A 23336-nucleotide genomic window follows, 5' to 3' on the forward strand; every position below is an offset into this window, starting at 1 on the left:
TGTCCTTAAAATTATTCATGGTGAGGACCATGCATTTTGACTTCCTCCTCTAAATGATGGGAACAACAGCAGGATTGGTGTGAGAACCAAATGAGATGCAGTGAAAATATCTTAGTTTGGGCTCTGAAATACAACAGGCCCACGAAAGACACCTCCTATGGCGATTATTCCTGCCTCAAAAGATTTTATCACGATGATGATGATGTCGGCAACACTTCCATAACATTTACTGTGCACTGGTACTAAGTGCTGTAAACACATTATCTCATTTAATCCTTACAAAAGCCCTGTGAGGTCCGTATTATTAATATTCTCCTTACCAGTTGGGGAAACCGAGGCGCCGAGCTGCGATGTGACTTGTCCAAGGACACATAAGGGAGTGGCGAGACTGGGATTCGGATCCAGACTGTCTAGCTCAGTGCTTTTTTAAGCATGGTGCTTTTTAAAGTCGGGAGACCTGGTGTGCATACCGGCTCCGCTGTAGGACATATAGCAGCGGCTTCCCGGCTCAGAGCCTCAGTTTTCTCTCTGTGAAATGGGAGAATGACAGCATCTTCCTTACCAGGGAGGTGGAGAGAGGGCAGCTACCTTCCAGACTCTCCGGCTACAACCCCCCACCCCACCCACGCGTACCTCCGGCCGAGGTTTGGGGTCTGCGGGTGGGGCTCCGGTGAGGGGGCGTGGCCTTGGACGTCCTGGCCCAATGGGAACCGGGAGGGGGCGGGGACCTCCTCCCAGCTCTGTCCAGCACGCGAGTCCTCCTCGCAGTTCCATCTACCTCGCGGGTGCCCCAGAGGCCTCCGACCCCAGCCCACCCCCAGCCCACCCGCCCAGCCTGCGGCCCCCTCTTCCTATTCCCCGATCTCAGCCCGCGCCCCTCGGGCCTCGACATCATGGGTGACGGAGGAGAGGGCGAGGATGAGGTCCAGTTTCTGAGGACGGTGAGTATCTCTGTGCTAGGGGTCTCTGGGGTCATCTCTCCGGTCCCTCTGAGTGTCTCTTTGTCTCCGGGTGTCTCTGTCCTGATTGCTCGTAGTCTCTGAGTCTCGCGATCTATTCCTCTGTCCCTTGGGTGACTGTCACTCTGTCTTTCTCCTTTTTTTTGTCCCTCAGTCTCGCTCACCTTTCTCACCATAGAGAATTAGAAGAATTTGGGACTGCAGAATGGGGAGGGGGATCTTCGGCCATCCTCTCTTCTGACATTAGCTATTTGTCCCAGAGAAGAGGGGCCGCTGAGGCAACACCCCCCCCCCCCCACCACCCTGGAAGCCAGCGCTTGGGGAAGGTGGTTCTAATTCCTGAGCTTAATTTAGCTGTTCCCCTGCCCTCCCCCCCCCCCCCCCCCGCCATCTAGGCCTAATTCTCTTCTTGCTGTAGACTCTGACCTAATTTAAATTCTTGGGAAGGGGGCTGGGGTGGGCTGGGGCATCTAATTCCTTTGAACTCCCAGCCCTTGAGGGTCTCCTGGGGTTCCTTTGGGTTCCAGGTCTTTCTTCCCTCCTCCCTTTTGGTAGGAGGGCCAAATATGGCTGCTAATGGTCTCTGGGTAGTGTCTCTCCCTATTCATCTCTTTGGGTTGTCTCTGTGTTTCTGTCTCTCCATCTCTGCCTTCCTGTCTCTCTCTGTCTCTGTCTCTTTGTTCTTTAGCTTTAGGCTCTCTGCGTTTCATTCTGCCTCTCTAGCTCCGTCTCTCCTGGCATCTCTGATCCCCGGCTGGGGGGCAGGGATGGGAATTGGAACAACAGGTGTCCCTCCCAGAATAGCTGGCTTTTCTGGGGACTGGGCAGGGGACAGGGAGAGGATAGGGGGGAGGGCCTGTCTATCTCAGAGTCCTTTCCACTTCTCCCTCCCGGTGGCTCAGCTGGGTGTGGGGCTGTGAGTATGGTGGGGGGGATGATGTTCTCTCTTCTGGGCCAGGTCTGCTGACCCTGCACTAGCCCCTCTCCTCCTCCTCCTCCCAGGCCCTGGGAAATGCTGACACAGCATTCCAGGCCCCAGAATAGGACCCTGATGAGCTGGGTCCGGTTTCCTGGGAGGGAGGACCGGACAGCTGGGGCTGGTAGTGAAGGATAGGGACAGCTGGACATTCGGCCACGGGAGGAGGCCTAGCTTCACCCTAGACTCTTGCCCCAGCTCCAGCCCCTTAGCAGACACCATGGGTTGGGCTCGCCCCTCCTCCCTGGTCCTAATAAGACCATAGCCATGGCCATGAGCCCTTAAGCAGCCACTCTGCGTCAGGTCCCATGCCCAGGGCCTCGGCCTCCTGAGATATCTAATTATATCCTCGGCTGCCCTATCTTCTGAGGTAGGGCCCTATCTTTATCTCGCTGGGAGATTTGAGGGAAACCAAGGCCTGAGTGGTAGAATCACTTGCCCAAGGTCAAGGCCAGGAAGTGTCGTCTCTGGGTGCCTCTGGGAGCCCGCCTTCCTGCTTTCCCAAGAAGAGAACTGAGCTCAGACTTGCCAGGTTAGCCTGTGCTGGGTTCTGGAGGTCTGGCCCCGGCATCTCTTGTCCCCAGACTGGGTCCTTTTTCGTGAACTTTACTGAGATCACGTGGCTTTTCCCTCAAACACTCTGGACCACATCCCACCAGTCAGAAATACATTTTATATTGTCACCTACTACGTGCAGATGCACACATATTTTAAAAATCCAACTTCACCGAGGTATAATTGACACCAATAAATTGTGCCCATTTTAGGCGTCCCAATTCAGTGAGTTTCGACAAACTTTACACACCCATGTAACCACCGTCATAATCGAGACATAGAACCTTTCCTTCACCCCGGAAAGTTCCCTCTTTTCCATTAGTCACTTCTAGGCTCTCATATACAATATATGCTCCTTTGCCTCTGCTGCTTTTGCCCAGCGCATTTTTGACATTTCTCCATGTGGCGCACATCGAGAGCTCATTTCTCTTTGTTGTGGAGTGGCATCGCACTGTGTGGATATGCCACAATTTGTCTATCGGTTTACCTGCCGATGGACATTTGGGTTGCCTCTAATTCGTGCTATTAGGGACAAATGGGGTGCATTCACACACACCTATTTTTAACTGAGACGAGTTTCCTAAAATGTAGGTAGCCCTTGGAACCGCAGGGCATGTTGCTATGTGCTGTTCTTGCTCCGCTTTATTTCACCTTTTAAGCACGGGGGCACGGCCCCCAAAATGATTTCATTTCCCCTTCGTGGGTGGCGACCTCTAGCCGTGCGAGGCTGGGGTGTCTCAAAGCACGGCCCACGTCAGAGCCTGCTGAGGGCTGGTAATGGTCCCTGTTCCCCGTCCACCCCAGATCCACAGAATCATGCTCTTAGTGTCGGGCGGGAAACTAAGGCAGGAAGGAAGCTGCATTTGTAACCAGGCCACCTTCCTTCATTCTGCTGCAGGAGAAAGTTAGAGAATCTTGGTGTACTGACTAGGCTTCCAGTCTCTGGGTTACATGCTGGCTTTGCCATTGGCCTGCTTCCTAACTTCGGGCAAGTGATTTTAATGTTTCTCTCTGAGCCTCAGTTTCCTAATCCGGAAAGTGGGGACGAAAATAGGTACCATAAGGACTCAAGGGATCCATGCAAAATGTCTCCGAGCTCATCTCCTCCCGCTTCCTTGCTCGTGCTGCCGCCGCCATCCCGTCTCCCTTTCTATTCCTCAGCGCCCTCAGCGCCCTCCAGCCACAGGCCTTTTGCACAGGCTGCCCCCTATTCCTGGAACGTTCTTCCCCCAGAGATGAGCAGGCCTGATTTCTTCTTGTTATTTGGACCAGGCTCAGCTCAAATGTCACCTCCTTGGAGAGGCTGTCACTTCACCCCCTCACTGATGTCACACACCCCTACCCCCAAAGCCACTCTCCTACATCACCCTGGGTAATTTCTTTTCCATAACACTTATCACTGACATTCAAATTATTCACTTGTTTATTGCCTCTCCCCCACAAGGATGTCAGCTCTGTGAGGACAGGGACTTTGTCTGCTTCATTCGCTGCTCTGTGTCCAGTCTAGATCAGTGCCTGGTAAGAGCGGATGTTTAATGAACGTCTGTCAAAGGAATGTAAAAGGTCAGAGCGTAAGGCCTCGCAGACAGTAAGTGTTTAATAAGTGCAAGCTCTATGTCCCTGTGCACACGCGAGCGCCCAGCGCGTGCCAGGATGTGGGGGTTGGAGACTCAAGGGCAGAGCAGTTATGGGGCCTCCTGCCGACACATCAAACGTCTCCTTCCTTCCCGGCTGAGGGCAGACGGAGGGCTGTGCGTGTGCTTCGAAGCCCAGGACTGGGGCACGTTTGTGTGAGATGCCGGATGGAAAGGCTGGAGGCCTTGTGGCCTCGGGCGGGACGCCTAACGCCCTGGAACCCGTTTCCTCGGCTGTAAAAGGAAACAACCGCTGCCTGACTCAGCGGTGAAGAGCCGGAGTCTCTATCATTCTCGACTGTCGGAAAAGCGTCGGCCACTCCTCCGCGTACATTGATATCAGTGCTAAGTGTAGATACGGGCAACTTTACTAACACGTGAAGAGGTGGCCTAGTGTTCTAAGAGTGTGACACAGAGAGCTGGGATCAAATCCCAGCTATGCTGTGTGACAGCAGTGTGACCTCTGGGTCCCAGTTTCCACGGGTTTCCGTTCTGGTCACCTCCGAGGGTCGCCGTGGGGATTCCGCAATGAGTTCATATGTGTTAAGTTCTTGGAAGGGGACCCAGCCCATCGAAAACGCTTTATTTTACTTACAACTTCAGCTTATAATCTCGAAAGCACCTCAAACTTCGAGAAAAGCTGCAAGGTTACTTCAAAGAACCCCCACGTGGCCTGAAGTCATTTCCCCCACAGGTTAAGATTTGGCACCCTCGATTTATCTCTCCCCCTCCCTCTCTCGGTCTACACTTCACTTCCCCCCTCAACTCTTTGGGGATAAGTTGCGGACACGGCACCCTTCACTCCTAAAGTACTTCAGTGTCTGTTTCCGAAGAAGCAAGGGCAGTCGTACAAAACCGCAGCACGGTTATCAACGTCAGGAAGTGTAGCATTGCTCTGATGCCATTATCTGTCGCCGTCCTACCTCGGCGGTTACCGGAGATGACATCGGGTCCATTGCGGCATGTCCCCGCCCACCCTGGATCCAGTCTGGGCTCTGGAGCTGCATTCACATACCCTTAGGAAGAACTCCTCGGGGGCGCCTCGGTGGCTCAGTCAGTTGAGCGTCCAACTCTTGATGGCGGCTCAGGGCATGATCCCAGGGTCGTAGGATCGAGCCCCGTGTGGGGCTCCGCACTGAGCTTGGAGCCTGCTCGGGATTCTCTCTCTCTCTCTCTCTCTCTCTGCTCTCTCTAAAATAAAATTTAAAAAAGGGAAAGACAAGAAAGCACTCCTTAAATGATAGCCATTACTGAAACAATACACAAAGAGAAATTAGAGAAGGCTGAGCTTAAAAGCCATTGAACTTGGGGTGCTTATAGTTTCCACCCCCAGTGGCTCACCTTGGGGGCCCTACTGGAGCCAGCTGGACTGGGGTTCAAATCCCAGCCCGTCCCCTTATCAGCCATGTGGCCTTGGAAAGCTGTGCCCCCTTCTTGAGCCTCAGTTTCCCCATTTTAAAATAGGGATGACACTCGTGCCTGTCTTGTGGGGCGTGAGAAGTGTGTGGAGCCCTGGGTACAGGCTCCTGTGTGATGACTTGTGAGGTGGGTGTTATCAGTTGCCACCTGTCCCGTGAGGAGAGGGGTGGGGTGAGGGCGCGGTGTCCGCGGGGCCCTGACCCCGAGCTCTGCCCGCAGGACGACGAAGTGGTCCTGCAATGCAGCGCCACGGTGCTCAAGGAACAGCTCAAGCTCTGCCTGGCGGCCGAGGGCTTTGGCAACCGCCTCTGCTTCCTGGAGCCCACCAGCAATGCCCAGGTGTGTGTGTGGGAGTGTGGGGGTCTGTGGGGGCAGAGGCCAGGGTCCAAAGAAGAGGGCTGTGGGTCTGAAGAGAGGGTGCTACTAGGAGAGAAAACGGAGAGGGGCTGGGAGGGAAAAGGGGCTGAAGGTTCCAGGCAGGCGGGAGGGGAGGTCTGAGGAGGGAGAGCAGGGGACCTGAGGGAAGAGGGAGGGTGGCTGGGGGCATGGAGGGCCCTGAGTTCAAGGAAGAGGGGATCTGAAGGTGGCTGCTGATGAGAGAGAAAATGGGGAGGGGGGTGAAAAGGAAAGAGGGCCAGAGGTCTGAGGCAGGTAGGGGTGGAGAAGCAGGGGCTCGGGAGTCTCAGGAGGCAGGTGTCTAAGGGGGCAGAGGGCCTTGGATCCAAAGCCAAAGGCCCTGGAGGGCTGGGGGACACTAGCAGGGGACTGGGGGGCCGAGTGGGAAGGGCGTTAGAGGCTGAGACTGGAGGGAGCCTGGGTCTGAAGGGCAAGGTGGACTCAGGGTCTGAGAGAAGAGGTGACCTGGGGGGTGAGGGCAGGGACTGGGAGAGGGAAGGGACGTGGAGTCAGATCACGTCTTGGCCTCAGAGGAGGCCAAGGGTCTGAGCGGGTTAGAGAGTCTTGGGTCCAAGGGGAGGGTGTCTGGGAGTCAGGGGATTGGGTGGGAGACTGGGGAGGGAGGAGAAAGGTTGGATGTGATTTGGAAGCAGGGTTCATGGGCGTGTGAGGGAGAAGGCAGGAGTTGGGAGCGTCTGCTGGTGACAGCAGGAGACGGGGGGGGGGGGAGCTCCTTTGGGATTGCAGAAATTCGGGTTATCTGCAGGGGGAGGCATGTCCTGTGGCGTTGGAACAGGTGCAGCGTGTCTGAGAGAAGGCTGAGGCTCGTTTTGGGATAGGTGGGGGGTGGGAAACTTCCATGAGGCTCGGCTAGGGTTTAGGTGTTTGAGGGAAGGAGGCATGTCTTCTGTGTTGCCGGTGTCCGTGGGGGTGGCAGGATGCAGGGGCTCCTCCGGGGACCGGGGCCAGGTCTGGGTCTCCAAGGGGTGTGGGTATTCAGACCGGCGCTCAGGGGCCTTCGCACCCCCCACTCACATCCTCCCCAACCGCAGAACGTGCCCCCCGATCTGGCCATCTGTTGCTTCGTCCTGGAGCAGTCTCTGTCGGTCCGGGCCCTGCAGGAGATGCTGGCCAACACGGTGGAGGCTGGCGTGGAGGTGAGGCTCCCGGCCTGGCGGGGCGCGGTGGCAGGGCTGGGTGGGAAGCCACGGGGGTCGCTCACCGCCTGCTCTTCTTCCTCTCTCTGCCCCGCCCCTCACAGGCCCTCAATTTGGATAAGTGGGTAGGTCTGGCCTTGGGTGTCACCTGCCTCTTCCACCTCTCCTGGCCCCAGGCCCTGCTCTTGGGCCCACGTCCTGCACACAGGGGCTGGGGGTCTCCCCCACCCCAGCTGTCAGGGGCTGTGGAGCCCAGACAGGCCAGCCAGGAAGGAAGGAAGGGGGTGGGGGCTTCTGAGCCCCCCCGACCCGTTCCCCCGCCTGCTCCTTTGTCCTCTTTCCCATCCTTCCCTCCGCCCCTGATCCCAGCTCTTCTCTGCATGGGACCTCTCCTCTCACCTCCCCCCTGCCCCAAGTGTGGGTCCCCTCCGCTCCAGGAGTGGGTCTGCCATGTGATCAGGTGGCCCCATCACATGGCGCCCTCAGAGCATGGGCATGTGAGAGCCAGGATGGGAGGCATGACGCCATCGAGTGACCGGGTGTATATCCGATGTACCCACCCCGGGAGGGGCCCAGGCTCCTTGTGCTTCGGCGTGTGTGGCGGCGCAGGGCGGGGTCCCTATGGGGATGTTCAAATATTTAACACCTGGTAGGACTACCCAGGTGCACATGGGCTGCCGCTCAGCTGTCTTATGACAGGTTACGGTGAAAGGGACCAGGATCCACGGAATATGAGTTAGGGGGGACTCTCAGGAGACCAGCCGGAAGAGCGGTTCGGCCTCCCTGAGGGACTCTGGGGCCTGCTCAACAGGATGAAGGAGGCAGGGAGGACAGAGTGGGCTTTGGGAACTAGAAAACACCCTACCCACAGGCTTCTCAGAGACACAGCCCCTACTTCCATGAATGGGGAAACCGAGGCCAAGAATCTGTTGAGGGTCTGAGCTAAGGCTTTCTCGTGTCCGGGCGAGCATGGTATTTTATGGGGAGCGTATTGCCACGTAGGATAGGCCGGATGCCTGGGGCGGGGGGGGGGGGTGTCTGGTCTCACTCTGTGCCCTCTCTCCACCCCCTCCCCCCTGCAGTCGTCCCAGGCTGGGGGACACAGGACACTCCTGTACGGCCATGCCATCCTGCTCCGGCACACGCACAGCGGCATGGTGAGTGTGAGAGCGAGGGGGCGAGGGCAGGGGCGGGGCGAGGGCAGGGGCGGGGCGAGGGCCGGGAGGAGGCTGACTCCCCTCTGCGATCCTAGTACCTGAGCTGTCTTACCACCTCGCGCTCCATGACTGACAAGCTGGCCTTCGACGTGGGACTCCAGGAAGATGCCACAGGTGTGGGGCTGGAGCGGGGAGGGCGGCGACGGGGGCGCTGCGGCCAGGGGCCGCGGTGGGGAAGGTGCAGGCCCGGCGGGGGCAGGGACGGGGGCGGCGAGGGAGACTCGGACCAGCGTGGGGGGACCCGAGGCAGAGAGTGTGAGGGCGGGAGGCAGAGAGGGGGTGGTCGTGATAAGAGAATTGGGGGCCGAGGGCTGGGGACCCCTCGGGGAAGGGCATTCTGGGTGGTCCTCATCCTGACAGCCCTGCCCCCTCCCTAGGGGAGGCCTGTTGGTGGACGGCGCACCCGGCCTCCAAGCAGAGGTCGGAAGGAGAGAAGGTCCGCGTTGGGGACGACCTCATCCTCGTCAGCGTCTCCTCAGAGCGCTACCTGGTGAGCAATCCCGCCCCCCGGCATAGCTACTACTGCCCAGGCCTGGGGGCGCACGGGGTCCCCCGTCTCCCGGTCACTGATTTGCCAGCTCTCTGGCCCCAGTGGTCAGACGCCTGATTCCTGGTTTCCCGACCTCTGACATCCATTTCTGGTCTTTCCGGCCCCGCTGCCCAGTTTGATCTTGGTTTTCTGATCTGTGATCTCTGATTTTCTGTCCCCTGTCTGCCGGCTTCCACCTTTGGTTTCCGGCCTCTGACTCCGGACTATTCTCACCCACTGTCTCTGACCGCCACCTCCCGGCTGCCCCCAGCACCTGTCAACGGCCAGCGGGGAGCTCCAGGTGGATGCCTCCTTCATGCAGACACTGTGGAACATGAACCCCATCTGCTCCGGCTGCGAAGAGGGTGAGGGTCCCAGACCTCCTGTCCCTAAACGGAGACCCCCAGAACAGACCTCCCACCTTGCCCCTCAAACATGTCCATACTGACCCCAAATCCAGAACCCTGGAGTTCAGACTCTAAACCCCACACTCAGTATCAGACACCCAAATCTAGACTCCAAAACTCACATGCCCCACTCAAGGTCCTGGAGGGCAGACCCTTAAACTCAGATCCAAAGCTTAGAGCACCCCATTTGGAACTTAGCCCTCAGATCTGCAAGCCTTAGATGGCAAATACAGACGGAGACCTCAGCTCCCCACACCCAGACCCCCACATTCAAACTTAGATATCCAAGCCAAGACCTCTAATTCCGACCCCAAATCTCAGCCAACTGACCTCAGATCTCCAAATTTTAACCTCAGACATCTAAAATCATCTTCCAAATTCTTCCCGTGCTAAGATCCCAAAGCATGACCCCAAAACTTTGACCCCAGCTCTTAACACCCAAACCCCACACCCAAGCTGAGACTCAAACCACAGATCCTGAAACTCAGGCCTTAATGTCAAACCCACCAACTTCTAACTCTGAAGCTTCTCCAACTCAGACTTCAAAACTGTCAACGATAACTTCAGACCCCGAACCTCAGAACTCCAAAATCAACCTTCAAAGTTCAGACCCCAACCTCAGACCCAACCATAAAACCTCTAAACCCAGACCCCAAATCAAGACCTGACACTCAGAGCCCAATATCCAGAAATGTTAGACTTAAACCTCTGACCCCCAACCTCAGAAATCCAAACTCAGACCCACATTCCCCCCCCAACCTCAGCCCTGTATACCCAGACCCCCAAACTTAGATTCCCCACCTCGGACCCCAAATCTCATACCCCTGCTTCAGGCCTCAAACTTAGCCCAAATCTCAGACTGCCACTTTAGATCCTAAAACTCAGATCCCCAACCTCCCACAGGGGAGAAGCAGGACCCCTGAACTCCACTTTGGCTCCCAGGCCTGTCCAGGGCTCCAGCCCTACAATGATCACTTTCCCTTGCTCCTTTCCAGGCTACGTGACCGGAGGCCACGTCCTTCGCCTCTTTCACGGACACATGGATGAGTGTCTTACCATTTCCCCTGCTGACAGCGAGGACCAGCGCAGGTCTGGGTTGGAGACAAGAGGCCCTGGGGTGTTGGGGCAGGAGGGGAACGGTAAAAGCAGGCTTGGGGCGCCCGGACCCTGTGGGTGGGGTTGGGGATCACATTCTGGGAGGAGGGCGACTGAACCCCTGACCTCACTCTCTCCCGTGTCCCCAGACTCGTCCACTACGAGGGGGGATCTGTGTGTACCCACGCCCGCTCCCTCTGGAGACTGGAGCCACTGAGAATCAGGTGGGAGGGGCTGGGGCTGGGGCTAAGAGCTCCTGGGGGGCCTGGGAAGGGAGAGAGGGTCTTGAAGGAAGATCTGAGAAAGAAACTGGAGGATTTTGAGGGGAAATCTGGGGGGCCCCAGAAGGTGATGAAGGTCTTCAGGGTCCCAGAGTCCTGGAGGAAAAGGACCTAGGGGAGGGTGTGCATTCCTGAGGAGAGATTGGGGCTCCCGAGTAAAAGTGTGGGGAGTAGAGGAAGAGAAAGTGGTGGGTTTGGGGAAACTGGGAGCACTGGGGAGCCCTGAGGAAGTTGTGAGGGCCTGAGATAGGACTGGGGTTCCCAAAGGAGGGCTAGGGGTTCCTAAGAAAGATTTGAGGGCCCCAAGGAAGGTTTGGGCCCCCCTGGAAGAAGGCTGGAGGCTTGATGAGGTTTGGACCAAGACTGTGGTGTCCATGGGAGGACTGGGGGATCCTCTGACCCCCCGGCACCCTCACCTTTTGCAGCTGGAGTGGGAGCCACCTCCGCTGGGGCCAGCCTCTTCGTATCCGGCATGTTACCACTGGGCGGTACCTGGCGCTCACCGAGGACCAGGGCCTGATGGTGGTCGATGCCAGCAAGGCCCACACCAAGGCCACCTCCTTCTGCTTCCGCATCTCCAAGGTCGGTGGGGTCAGGGTGCCCTCCCTCACTTGGGGCCCCAAATCCGGCCCCAGCCTCCATTCTGCAGTCTCTCCCTGATTAAATGCACAGGCAGAGGAGGCTGACCTCTGTCCCCTGCCCCTGCAGGAGAAGCTGGATACGGCCCCCAAGAGGGATGTGGACGGCATGGGTCCCCCTGAGATCAAGTATGGGGAGTCACTGTGCTTCGTGCAGCATGTGGCCTCAGGCCTGTGGCTCACCTATGCGGCCCCAGACCCCAAGGCCCTGAGGCTTGGCGTGCTCAAGAAGAAGGTGGGTGCCTGGCGAGGGGAAGGGGCGGGGGTGCCGGCAGGGGCAGGAAGGAGACCGAGGGGTGATCATGCTTGAGCCTTCAGGAGTTTGAGGGTAGGACTGAGAGAAAGATGGGGACTCAAAGACAAACTGAGATTGAGAGAGGAAAAAGAAAGAGGGATAGATATACAGGGGGGAGAGAGGGAGGGAGAGGAGAAATGGGGTGGAAAGAATGAATAGAGTGAGGGAGAAGGAGAGAGAGGGAGAGGGAGAAAGGGAGAAGGACAGGGAAAGAGAGAGAGGGAGAGAGAAACATAGAGACAGAGAAAAGCAGAGACAAAAAGACATGGAGACGGAAAAACAGAGAAAGATAGAGACAGAGAAGCAGAGATGGAAAAGATAAAAAGAGACAAAGACAGTGACAAACAGACCAAGAATAACATTCGGCAAATTATGGAGTGCCCCAGTTGTTCTAGCTGTGCGTGTGGAAAAATAGATGAGATATACAGACCTGTCTCCTGCCCTCCCAGACTCAGACATGGTAAATAAACCAGCTGTAATGAAGTACATAGCTTTCCAGCTGAAGATTGGAAAAGCTACTCTGGGCAGAGGGCATGGCATGTGCAAAGGCCCTGAGGTTGGAATAAGGTTGATTTGTTGCAATAACAGAAAGAAGATCCAGTTTGGCTGGAGCGCAGTGATTGAGGGACAAGTCTTGGAAGATAAGGACAGAGAGGAGATGGGAGCAGATCATGTGGGGCCTTGTGGGCCATGGGGAGGGTCCCACCTTTTACTCCTAGTGAGATGGAACCCCAGTAGAGTTTTGAGCAGGCCAGGGAGGTGACCTGACTCAGGTTCCTTAGCTGCTCGTGGGAATAGATGAGTTTGGGGTGAGGCCCAGAGTTGGAGTAGGGAGCCCAGGGAGGCGACTGCTGCCATGGTCAGGTGGGAGAAAACAGTGGACAGGACCAGGGTGGGGAAAGTGGCAGATTATGTTTGTAGCTTGAGGGCGGAGCCAACAGGATTTCCTGACAGACTGGATCTCGAGGTGAGAGGGGCAGGGGTCGAGGATGATGCCATGATTTTTGCCCTGAGCCACTGGAAGGATGGAAATGCCATTAACTGAGTCAGGGACAGCCAAGTGTCAGCAGCTCAGGATGACAGGGATCCAGTGTGTAGAACAGAGCCCCTCGATAAAGAGTGAATGACTGGGAAGACTAGGGAGATGTTTGTTTCAAAAAAACGAAGCTTGTAGTTGGATACCTGAGCAGAGGATATAGAAATGGGCCTGGTCCGAGGGAGGTAGTGGGAGCCGTCAGCGGTGGGTGGCATTTACAGCCACAGGACTGGACAAGGTGCTCGGAGGTCAGCTCAGGAGAAAGCTGGAAGATGGTCTCATCTTACAGAGAAGCTTTCAGGCATTCAGCCTGGGACATGTTAAGTGAGGGTGTCATTACACCTTTCTGGTGGGAGGGTGTTAAGTCAGCAGTAGACACAGGTGGAAAGGGTCTGGCCTGGAGACAGACAGATAGACAGGACAGTCAGAGAGGGAGACACAAACACAGAATCAAAGGCGGATAGAGACAGAAGGCAGAGAGAGATGGAGATACAGACAGAGTGGGAAAGACAGGGAGAAAGAGACAAAGCATGGGGTAGCGATGTGAGACGTAGGGAGAGAGACAAAGACAGGAACAAAGGGGGGCAGGGAGATGGAGCCAGAGGCAGAGGGGAGATGGGGGGGCGGGGCGGGGCCGGGGGGCTACAGAGAATAAGAGTCAGATGAAGAGGGATAGAAGGGGGTGTCTGGCAGAGAGATTCAGTGGAGGATGGGGGCAGCTTTGGGGCTAGAATCTGGATGGAGATCTGGGGGCAGATGATCCGTCCTTGGTGCTGGGCCCACTCCTGACCTCTCTGCCCCCCCCCCCCCCCCGCTGCCAGGCCATACTGCACCAGGAAGGCCATATGGACGACGCCTTGTCACTGACTCGCTGCCAGCACGAGGAGTCCCAGGCTGCCCGCATGATTTACAGCACCGCTGGCCTGTACAACCAGTTCGTCAAGTGAGCCACCTGCCCACTCTGCCCCCCCCCGCCCCCTGCGGGGCCACGCCTTGACCCCCAGGCTCCCCGTGGTCATACACCTGACCCCTCTAATCCCACCTCTGACTTCCACACCCCTAACATACACAGGATCCCTAACCTCTAAACCTCTGACTTCTGTACACTTGACCCCTAATCTGACCTTGACAACCATGATTTTGACTTCACATCCCTGATCACCCCTGACACCCAGATCCTTGATCCTGGACCTCCCCAGCCCTGACACCTGCTTCCACCCACCCCCCCTGTGCTTACACAGGAGTGAGTCCCAGTCCTAGCTCTGTCGCTGGCCACTGTGTGGCCTCAGGCCAATGTCTGTCTGTCTCCGAGTCTCAGTCTCCCCCTCTGTAGAATAGGTGTGTCTGTAAGAGTCCTTTGGGGGCAGGGGGTAGGACTCGCGAGCGCCTCAATGATAGTCAGCGCTCGGGGCTCCTGGCTGACAGGTGCGCCGTCCCCACAGGGGCCTGGACAGCTTCAGCGGGAAGCCGCGGGGCTCGGGGCCGCCAGCTGGCACAGCGCTGCCCATCGAGGGTGTCATCCTGAGCCTGCAGGACCTCATCGGCTACTTCGAGCCGCCCTCCGAGGAGCTGCAGCACGAGGAGAAGCAGAGCAAGCTGCGCAGCCTGCGCAACCGCCAGAGCCTCTTCCAGGAGGAGGTGGGGCCGTGGCGAGGGCGGGGCGGGGGCGGAGCCTGAGGGAGGGGGTGGGGCCGCAGTGATGTTGGGGCGGGGCGGGGCCGCGGCGCGGGGCGGGGCGGAGCCTGAGGGACCTGAAGGCGTCTGTAGTGGTTTCAGAGCCGGCGGCGCCTGTATAAACGGGGCGGGGCCGCAGACCTTTGGGGAACAAGTGAGGGGGCGGGCCTTGAGGAGAATTTGGGGTGGTGGGCGGGGCCTTGAGGGAAAGGCAGGGCGTTTGTCAGAGCAGGGGCGGTGCGGGTGGGAGCGAGTTGCGACCGGAGCGACGCGGGTGGGGCAGGCCTGTTCCCTTACCCCGGAGTGGGGCGGGGCCTAAGCGCAGGTCTGTGCCGAGGCGAAGCCTGTAGAAGCCGCCAGGCCTGGGAAGAAGTCTGAGGATGAGGCTGCGGGACTCGGGGGTGGGGGGCGTGGGGGGAATGGTGTCTGTGGGGGCTCGGCCCGCAGTTGGGAGGACTGAACCAGAGTGGGGCATGGGAGGAGGGGCAGGGCCAGAGGTGGGTTTTGGGGCGTCAGGGAGGGTCCTCTGCTGGAGTCAGGAGCTGGGGGGTCCGTGTGTTCTGAGAGCAAGAAGGGAAAAGATGTGGAGCGGGCTCCGCCCAGCAGGGGGTCAGAGTGAGGGGGACCGCACGGGGTGGGAGGAGGGGACTGGACAAAGGCCCGGAGGTCTGATGTCCCCACCGGGTGATAGGGGAGCATGTTCGTTTAAAGGCTAACAACTGACCCTCCTCCTCTCCAGGGACTCCCCAATCTGATCCAAAAGTGATAATAGTAACAATAACGAAACTTATTTGTGGAGTGGAATTAGTATAGGCCAAACGTTTAGAACCGTGCCAGCACGTAGCAGATGATATATAGGTGTTAGTGGTTATTATTACTTTGAATTTGGCCATTATTGTGTGCTAAGGGTGCTATATACATGACATCCTCCTGATAACCCTATGGGGGTTGTAATTCTCATATTACAGATGGACCACAGAAGCTCAGAGAGATTAAATAACAGCCATCTATCTCCCCAACAAATATGCCAAGGGGTACAGCTGTCAACAAAACAGACAAAAATCTCTGTCTTTCTGGAACTGACATGTGGGGAGGATAGATGATGATCAATAAAATAAGAAAATTACATGGTATATAAGATGATAAGTACTGAGAAAAAAATAAAGGAGGGAAGTAGCAGGGAGTGCTGGGGTTGTTGCAACTTAAAATAGAGTGGTCTTGGGGTGCCTGGGTGGCTCAGCTGGTTAAGCATCCAACTATTTGTCTCGGCTCAGGTCATGATCTCACAGTTTGTGGGTTTGAGCCCCACCTCAGACTCCGTGCTGACAGTGCAGAGCCTGCTTGAGATTCTCTCTCCTTCTCTCTCTGCCCCTCCCTTGCTCGCTCTCTCTGTCCCACTCTCAAAAATAAATAAACTTAAAATTTTTTTTTAAATCCTTAAAACAGAGTGATCAGTGGGCGCCTGGGTGGCTCAGTCGATTGAGCGTCCAAACTCTTGATTTCCGCTTAGGTCACAATCTCAGGATCGTGGGATTGAGCCTAGCACTGAGCACCAAGTGTGGAGTCTGCTTGGGATTCTCGCTCTCCTTCTTTCTCTGCCCCTCCCCTGCTCACGCGTGCTCTCTCAAAATAAATAAATAAACTTAAAAGAAAAGTAAAACAGGGGCACCTGGATGGCTCAGTGGGTTGAGCGCCTGACTCTTGGTTTCAGTTCAGGTCACCATCTCACGATTTCGTGGGTTCGAGTCCTGCGTCCAGCTCTTCATTGCCAGGGCAGAGCCTGCTTGGGATTCTTTGTCTCTTTCTCTCTGTCTCTCCCCCACTTGCACTGTCACTGTCTCTCTCAGAATAAATAAACTTTAAAAAAATAAAATAGACTGGTCAGGGAGGGGACCTGAGTGAAGAGAGGCAGCCACATGTACACCTGGGGGAGGGACAGAGAGGAGACAAAGGGGAGAGCAAGTGCACAGGGAGTGTGCTTGGCAGGTTCTAGAACCATGAGGAGGCCAGGGCGACTGGGACAGGGTGAGCTAGGGGCAGAGTGGGAGGAGATGAGGGCAGAGAGGTGACGAATGGGTGAGGACTTTCACTTTGGGAGCCACAAGAGGGATAGGTTCCCTAAAATCACAACTAGTTAATGACGCAGCCACTCTGTGTGACTCCAACCGCCCTCTACCCCCGTGTGCTGCCTCTCTTACTAGTGATAGGGGCCCCCAGCATAGAGACACAGTGATTGTCACAGTAGCACTATACGTAATGGCCAAAAGCTAGAAACAGCCCAAATATCCACCACCAGCATGGATCCGCAAATGTTGCGTGTTCACACACACAGCGGATATAGGTACTACTCCACAACGAAAATGAAGGGACTACAGACACGTGAAACGGTGTTCTTGAACTTAAAATATAACACCCAGCAAAAGACTCCATGTCCAGAAGAATACTTATTGTGTATGCCAAGTTCAAAAACAGGCAAAACTCAATTAGACTGTTTACTGACGCATACATAGGCGGTAAAAATAGAAAAGCAAGGAGAGGATTTCTACAAAAGCCAGGACAGCGGTTATTCCTAGCAGAGAGGTTTGTGTGGTCAGGAGGGGCATCCAGGCGACTTCTGCGTGGCTGGCGGTGTTCTCTTTCCGGGCTTGGGTCACGGTTGCACAGGTGTTCTTTGTATCTGTTGAGCCATACACGTTTGATCTTTGGTGTGCACAGATCTGCCTTTGCAAATTTGCCTGCTTGCTAAAATCTATTTGTGACCCTCACATCAATACTTGCAGCATCTTCGTGGTCATTCGTGAACATGTGCGGAGTGGCAAAAAATTTGTGTCGGTGGCCCTCATGTTCCCGGCTGAGGCTGAACAGGGTGATGCTGCGCCTTCTTGTTTCGGCACTCGGCCTGTAAACAGGTGTCCTTTTCATAGTATATTTAGTGCCACATTTTCCACACGCTGGTGTTTTTTTGTTGAGTTCGCTGTTTAAAGTGGCCCCCGAGTGTAGCGCTAACGTGCTGTCTAGTGCTCTCGAGGGCAAGAGGCTGTGGTGGGCCTTATGGAGAAAATAAGGGGGGGGATATGCTTCATTTAGGAGGAGTTAGAGTGCTGTTGGCCGTGAATTTAATGTTAATGCATCAACAATATATATTAAATCAGTGTCTTTAAACGGACACACATATGTGCCAAGATTATGTATTGATTGACGAAAATGTGACTCAGAGCAACTCCCTGTGTTTTCCCCGGGAGAGGTGAGTGGTTCAGGATTTGCTAACTCCGTGTTCATGGTGACTTTATAGAACCTAACTACCGCGAATAACAAGAACTGACTGTATGTATTATTGTATGCGCTTTTCTGTATGCCTGTTATAATTCACAATAAGAGAAGACAAAGTTTAAAATGTAAAATGCAAAAAAAAAAAAAAATCTCTTGGGTGGTTGGTGCGGAGAGTAAACTGAGCCAGTTAGGACCCAGAGTGGGATGCTTGGAAGTGGATAGGATGGAAAGAAAACTTCGGGAAGGAAAAGCACAGTCAGTCCTGATGGTTTTTTTTTTTTAATGTTTATTTTAATTTTGAGAGAGAGAGCACAAGCAAGGGAGAGGCAGAGAGGGAGGGAGACACAGAATCCGAAGTAGGCTCCAGGCTCTGAGCTGTCAGCACAGAGTCGGACGCGGGGCTTGAACCCACGAACCATGGGATCATGACCTGAACCAAAGTTGGACGCCTAATTGACTGAACCACCCAGGGGCCGCAGTCCTGACGTTAATAAGGACGTATTATGTTGGGAACCAAGGCAGAGAGGACAAGGACGGATGTGGGGAGCTGAGGAGGAGAGGAGGGTGATGGGAGTGAACGGGAACGTGGAGCTAATGTTGTTGGATCTGGGAACATAGTTGCTGGTTGTTGAAGTTAAATGAATTAGCAAATCCAAGAAGGGCAAGGAAGAGAGGGCCTGGGACTCCCATGGTGACCCGCCCATTTTCCCCACCCTAGGGGATGCTCTCCCTGGTCCTGAACTGCATTGACCGCCTAAATGTCTACACCACAGCTGCCCACTTTGCCGAATTTGCAGGGGAGGAGGCAGCCGAGTCCTGGAAAGAGATTGTGAACCTGCTCTACGAACTCCTGGGTAAGGGGCCCGGTTCTGGCTTCCCCTAGAGCACCCCAGCTCCTCAGTGCCATGGGGTCTGACGCCTCTTTTCCACCCTCAGCCTCTCTGATCCGTGGCAATCGTACCAACTGTGCCCTCTTCTCCACCAACCTGGACTGGCTGGTCAGCAAGCTTGATCGGCTGGAGGCCTCCTCTGGTAGGAGAACCCAGGGGGAGGGGACAGGGGCTGGCACAGGGGAGGGCCGCAGTCACTCGCCTACCATTCTGCCACCTGCACAGGGATCCTGGAGGTGCTGTACTGTGTCCTGATCGAGAGTCCTGAGGTCCTGAATATCATCCAGGAGAACCACATCAAGTCCATCATCTCCCTCCTGGACAAGCACGGGAGGAACCACAAGGTTGGCCCCTCGCCCTGACCTCTCATCCCCTGAACTCTGAACCCTGACCTTTTCCCAGGGCCCCGGAATCCTCCACCTCCCTCACTCCCTTTCTCCCCCCCATCTTGTCTCTTACCTGGACTCCACTCCCACATGCTTCCATCTCAACACAAGGGTCTTAAACTTACAGTTCTTAAATGGATTCTGGGCCACAGATGTGCTTCATTAGATCTCTGCAACATTTTTATTTTTTAATTTCTGATTTGGTAGTCTTTAGGTGGGCTGCACATACGCCCTCCAGCTCGCCACAGGTCCTACCTGTTTCTGAGAGAGACAGAGAGACAGAGTGTGAGTCGGGGCGGGGCAGAGAGAGAGAGGGAGACGCAGACACAGGATCGAAGCAGGCTCCAGGCTCCGAGCTGTCGGCACAGAGCCCGACGCGGGGCTCGAACTCACGGACCGCGAGATCATGACTTGAGCCGAAGTCGGACGCTCAACCGACTGAGCCACCCAGGCGCCCCCCCCCACTGAACAATTTCTAACCACCTCACATATGTACATTATCCACCTGGCACCCGAAGACACATGTGTGCAGCCCCTGCTGATCTAAAATCTCCTCCTGACCCCCCTGCTCTCACTAACCAACCTTTTCCCTCCTCCCTCTGACTCCTCACCTCCTACTCCAGTCCCTCCTTCCTTAACACTGCTGACGTCTTACCCCAGATCCTGCGGCCCCCGGCCTGACCTTTCTCTTTGACCCTTGACCTTCCTCTGTGAGCCCTGACCTCGCACTTCCACCACCTCCTTGCCCATCAAAATCTCCACCTCTTGTCCTGGCACATTATCCTTAACTTCTGACTTTCCACCCCGGATTCCCTGCCCTGGTGCTCTCACAACCTGACCTCTGACCTTGACCTCCAGGTGCTCGATGTGCTGTGTTCCCTCTGTGTGTGCAATGGCGTGGCCGTGCGCTCCAACCAAGATCTCATTACCGAGAACTTGCTCCCTGGCCGTGAGCTTCTGCTGCAGACAAGCCTCATCAACTATGTCACCAGGTCTGGCCCGTAACCCCTGACCCCAGCCTGACCTCACCCTGACCCCAGACCTCTTAACCCTTTCCCAGATCAGAGACTCCACACTCAGGTGGATGTCCCTTTCTCGGTCTCCCACCCCAAGACTTAACACCTGGTCCTCACAGATGTCCTCTCTTGCCCCAGCTCACCCCCAGCCCCCCCTCCTCTTGTCCTCTCTCCCTCTTCCATTTCTGCCTCTGTCAGTTCCTCTCTCTTTCTCTGTCTTTTTCTGCATTTGCTCCTTTTGCTATCTATCTCCCTCTGTATCTGTCTCTATTTCTCCTCCATTTCATTTTCTCTGTCTCTCACCCATCTCTCTTTGTTTTTTGAGGTCTCTGTCTCTGCTTTCTCTTTCTCTGTCTCCATGTCTCTGCCTTCTGTTTTTCCTGTGTGTATCTCTCCTTCTCTTCTCTCTTCCCCCCCCCCACCCCTGCAACAACCTGGCTTTGCTCCCCACCTCTCCCTCACCCCCTCTCCTGTCCCATCTTCCCTGCAGCATCCGCCCCAACATCTTTGTGGGCCGAGCAGAGGGCTCCACACAGTACGGCAAATGGTACTTTGAGGTGATGGTGGACGAGGTGGCTCCATTCCTGACAGCTCAGGCCACCCACCTGCGGGTGGGCTGGGCCCTCACTGAGGGCTACAGCCCTTACCCCGGTGGCGGCGAGGGCTGGGGCGGCAACGGGGTCGGTGATGACCTCTATTCCTACGGATTTGATGGGCTGCACCTCTGGACAGGTACCTGACCCTTCCGGGGGCCCTCATCCCTGATCATTGGCCCCAGAGCTTCTCAGACTCTCACCATACACCTTAGGCTTCTTGGGATCTTGATCCCCACAAGAGGCCAAATTTTGACCTCTGATTCCTAATTTTCCAAGACCCCAACCCTAACGCTTCCAGAATCTTGCCCCTAACCTGCTTCCTCATAGTCTCCAGAACTCTGGCCCCAGGAGATGTATGATCTCTGACCCAAGAGATCCTTGAAAACTGCCCAGATCATTATGACTTCTAACCTTTGACTTCCAGCCCCCAAGGGTTCCAGTATTCTAACTCCAGGATGACTGTAATCTCTGACTCCACAGCTCTCAAGACCCTAACCTCAGGGGAACCTTGACCTCCTCCCTTATCTCAGAGATCCAGGACCCTCCATGGGAACACTTGACCTTAGGGTTTCCAGGATCCAGATCCCATGAGATTCTCTAATATCTGCCTCTTGCCTCTTGAGACCATTAGACTCTGACCAGTGAGGTCTTGAGACCCCTGACTTTTGACTCTTCCCTGTGACCCTGGTGCAGGACACGTGGCACGCCCAGTGACTTCCCCAGGGCAGCACCTCCTGGCCCCTGAGGATGTCGTCAGCTGCTGCCTGGACCTCAGCGTGCCATCCATCTCCTTCCGAATCAATGGCTGTCCTGTGCAGGGCGTCTTTGAGGCCTTCAACCTGGATGGACTCTTCTTCCCTGTTGTCAGTTTCTCGGCTGGTGTCAAGTGAGGACTTGCCTTTGCCCCTTGCCAGGCCCCAGACCTGGGACTGTCCCAAGACACCTTCCCTAGTTACAACATGGCCTACTATAAGGCCAGGAGCCTACCCTCACTGGGCAGCCTACCCTCAGGACTGACTGGTCAGATCCTTATGAGAAGGTCCCAGTGATCTCTACATGGTCCCAAACACTTTAGTGTCCTCCCATTGATCCAGACCCTCCCAAAGACCTCAGCTTCTTCCCAACCCCATATCCTTCCAGCGACTTTCACGTGTCCTCCAAATTGCACAATGACCTTCTAATAACTCTTCCAGGGGCGCCTGGGTGGCTTAGTCGGTTAAGTGTCCGACTTCGGCTCAGGTCATGATCTCGTGGTCCGTGAGTTCGAGCCCCGATTCGGGCTCTGTGCTGACAGCTTAGAGCCTGGAGCCTGTTTCAGATTCTGTGTCTCCCTCTCTCTGACCCTCCCCCATTCATGCTCTGTCTCTCTCTGTCTCAAAAATAAATAAATGTTAAAAAAAAATTAAAAAAAAAAAACTCTTCCAGTTAATTCCCAAATGATGTTAGACTCTCCCAATGACTCTATGTCGTTCCAGTGACCTCCAAATGACTCCAGAACCTGACAGCTCTCTTCCAATGACCCAGACCCTCCCAATGACCCCCCAAATTATCTTGGATTCTCCCAATGATTCCATGCTTTTAACCGCTTTTCAGTGATCCCAGCATCTCCCAGTGATCTTCTAATTACTCCATGATCCCCCAGTGACCATAATTCCTCAATATCCCCAGTTATTTCAAAGGTCTCTCAGTAACTCAGTCTTTTCCCAATGATCCCAAGCTCTGTAAAGAGCTTCCCAGTGTCCATTCAGTGGTGATTAGGGTTATCTCATAGTTACACCAGATTTTCCATGATTTCCGGATGACCTTCTTGGTCTCCCAGAAACCTTCCAGTATCCCCAAACATTCTATTGAGCCAAGGTCTATTCCAGTGGATCTTTCTATGACCTTGCATTAACTCCCAATGAACCCACACTTTCCTTTTTTTTTTTTTTAATGTTTATTTATTTTTGAGAGAGAGAGCACAAGTGGGGAGGGGCATAGAGAGAGAGAGAGAGAGAGGGAGACAGAGTCCAAAGCAGGCTCCAGGCTCTGAGCTGTCAGCACAGAGCCTGACGCAGGGCTCGAACTCACAAGCTGTGAGATCATGACCCAAGCTGAAGTTGGACGTTCAACCGACTAAGTCACCCAGGTGCCCCCTCCTTTTTTTGATTTTCCACTGATTCTCGTTGACCTCAGACCTTCTCTTTGACCTTAAATGACCTCCATGACTCCATGGCTGCCCGGTGATCTTTCCCAGAACTTTCCACAGATCCCAGGATTGCTCCCTTACCCCCACTGAGCACAGATTCCCCTTGTAATCTGCCTCACCAGTGACCCCACTCTCCCACTCAGGGTACGGTTCCTTCTTGGTGGCCGTCATGGCGAATTCAAGTTCCTTCCTCCACCTGGCTATGCCCCATGCCATGAAGCTGTGCTCCCTCGAGAGCGACTTCATCTGGAGCCCATCAAGGAGTATCGGCGGGAGGGGCCTCGAGGGCCCCACCTGGTGGGCCCCAGCCGCTGCCTCTCACACACTGACTTTGTGCCCTGCCCTGTGGACACTGTCCAGGTACTGCCTGCCCTGCAAGGGTTTCCTGGTGAGACAAACTCCCTTAGGAGTCAGGGAGGTGGGGAGCTGATTTGGAAGCTGGGAATCTTGTTGTTTAACGACAGATTGGGAAGCTGAGGCAGAGTGGAGGCAAAGAACTCTCGGAAGACAGAATCCCACTTTCTGGGGGTCCTCACTATAGCCCCCTAAAGAAAGGACAATTATTAAAGTTTTTGGGTTTTTTTTTTTTAAGAGAGAGAGCATGAGAGCATGTGCACACACACCAGGGAGGGTCAGAGAGAGTCCTGAGCAGGCTCTGTGCCCACAGCACAGAGCCCCATGTGGGGTTCAGTCTCACAAACCGTGAGAACCATGACCTGAGC

General features: G+C 55.3%; 1 protein-coding gene across 2 annotated transcripts in view; it reads left to right on the forward strand.

Moving 5' to 3' along the window:
* The first annotated feature begins 793 nt into the window (after positions 1–793).
* Positions 794–23336, forward strand: part of RYR1 (ryanodine receptor 1) — a 116684-nt gene continuing 94141 nt past the window's right edge. For both annotated transcript variants that reach the window (XM_053209974.1, XM_053209975.1), the window contains exons 1-20: positions 794–941; positions 5763–5882; positions 6992–7096; positions 8179–8253; positions 8349–8427; positions 8691–8803; positions 9114–9207; positions 10245–10338; positions 10494–10568; positions 11051–11207; positions 11334–11498; positions 13416–13537; positions 14037–14232; positions 18257–18392; positions 18475–18570; positions 18654–18772; positions 19673–19806; positions 20321–20562; positions 21120–21312; positions 22758–22974. In XM_053209974.1, the coding sequence (XP_053065949.1) occupies positions 894–941; positions 5763–5882; positions 6992–7096; positions 8179–8253; positions 8349–8427; positions 8691–8803; positions 9114–9207; positions 10245–10338; positions 10494–10568; positions 11051–11207; positions 11334–11498; positions 13416–13537; positions 14037–14232; positions 18257–18392; positions 18475–18570; positions 18654–18772; positions 19673–19806; positions 20321–20562; positions 21120–21312; positions 22758–22974 (2580 nt within the window). In that variant the 5' untranslated portion in view covers positions 794–893. The remainder of the gene's footprint in view (positions 942–5762; positions 5883–6991; positions 7097–8178; positions 8254–8348; positions 8428–8690; positions 8804–9113; positions 9208–10244; positions 10339–10493; positions 10569–11050; positions 11208–11333; positions 11499–13415; positions 13538–14036; positions 14233–18256; positions 18393–18474; positions 18571–18653; positions 18773–19672; positions 19807–20320; positions 20563–21119; positions 21313–22757; positions 22975–23336) is intronic.

Source organism: Acinonyx jubatus, chromosome E2 (genome assembly GCF_027475565.1).
Source record: "Acinonyx jubatus isolate Ajub_Pintada_27869175 chromosome E2, VMU_Ajub_asm_v1.0, whole genome shotgun sequence".
Taxonomy (NCBI): Eukaryota; Metazoa; Chordata; class Mammalia; order Carnivora; family Felidae; genus Acinonyx; species Acinonyx jubatus.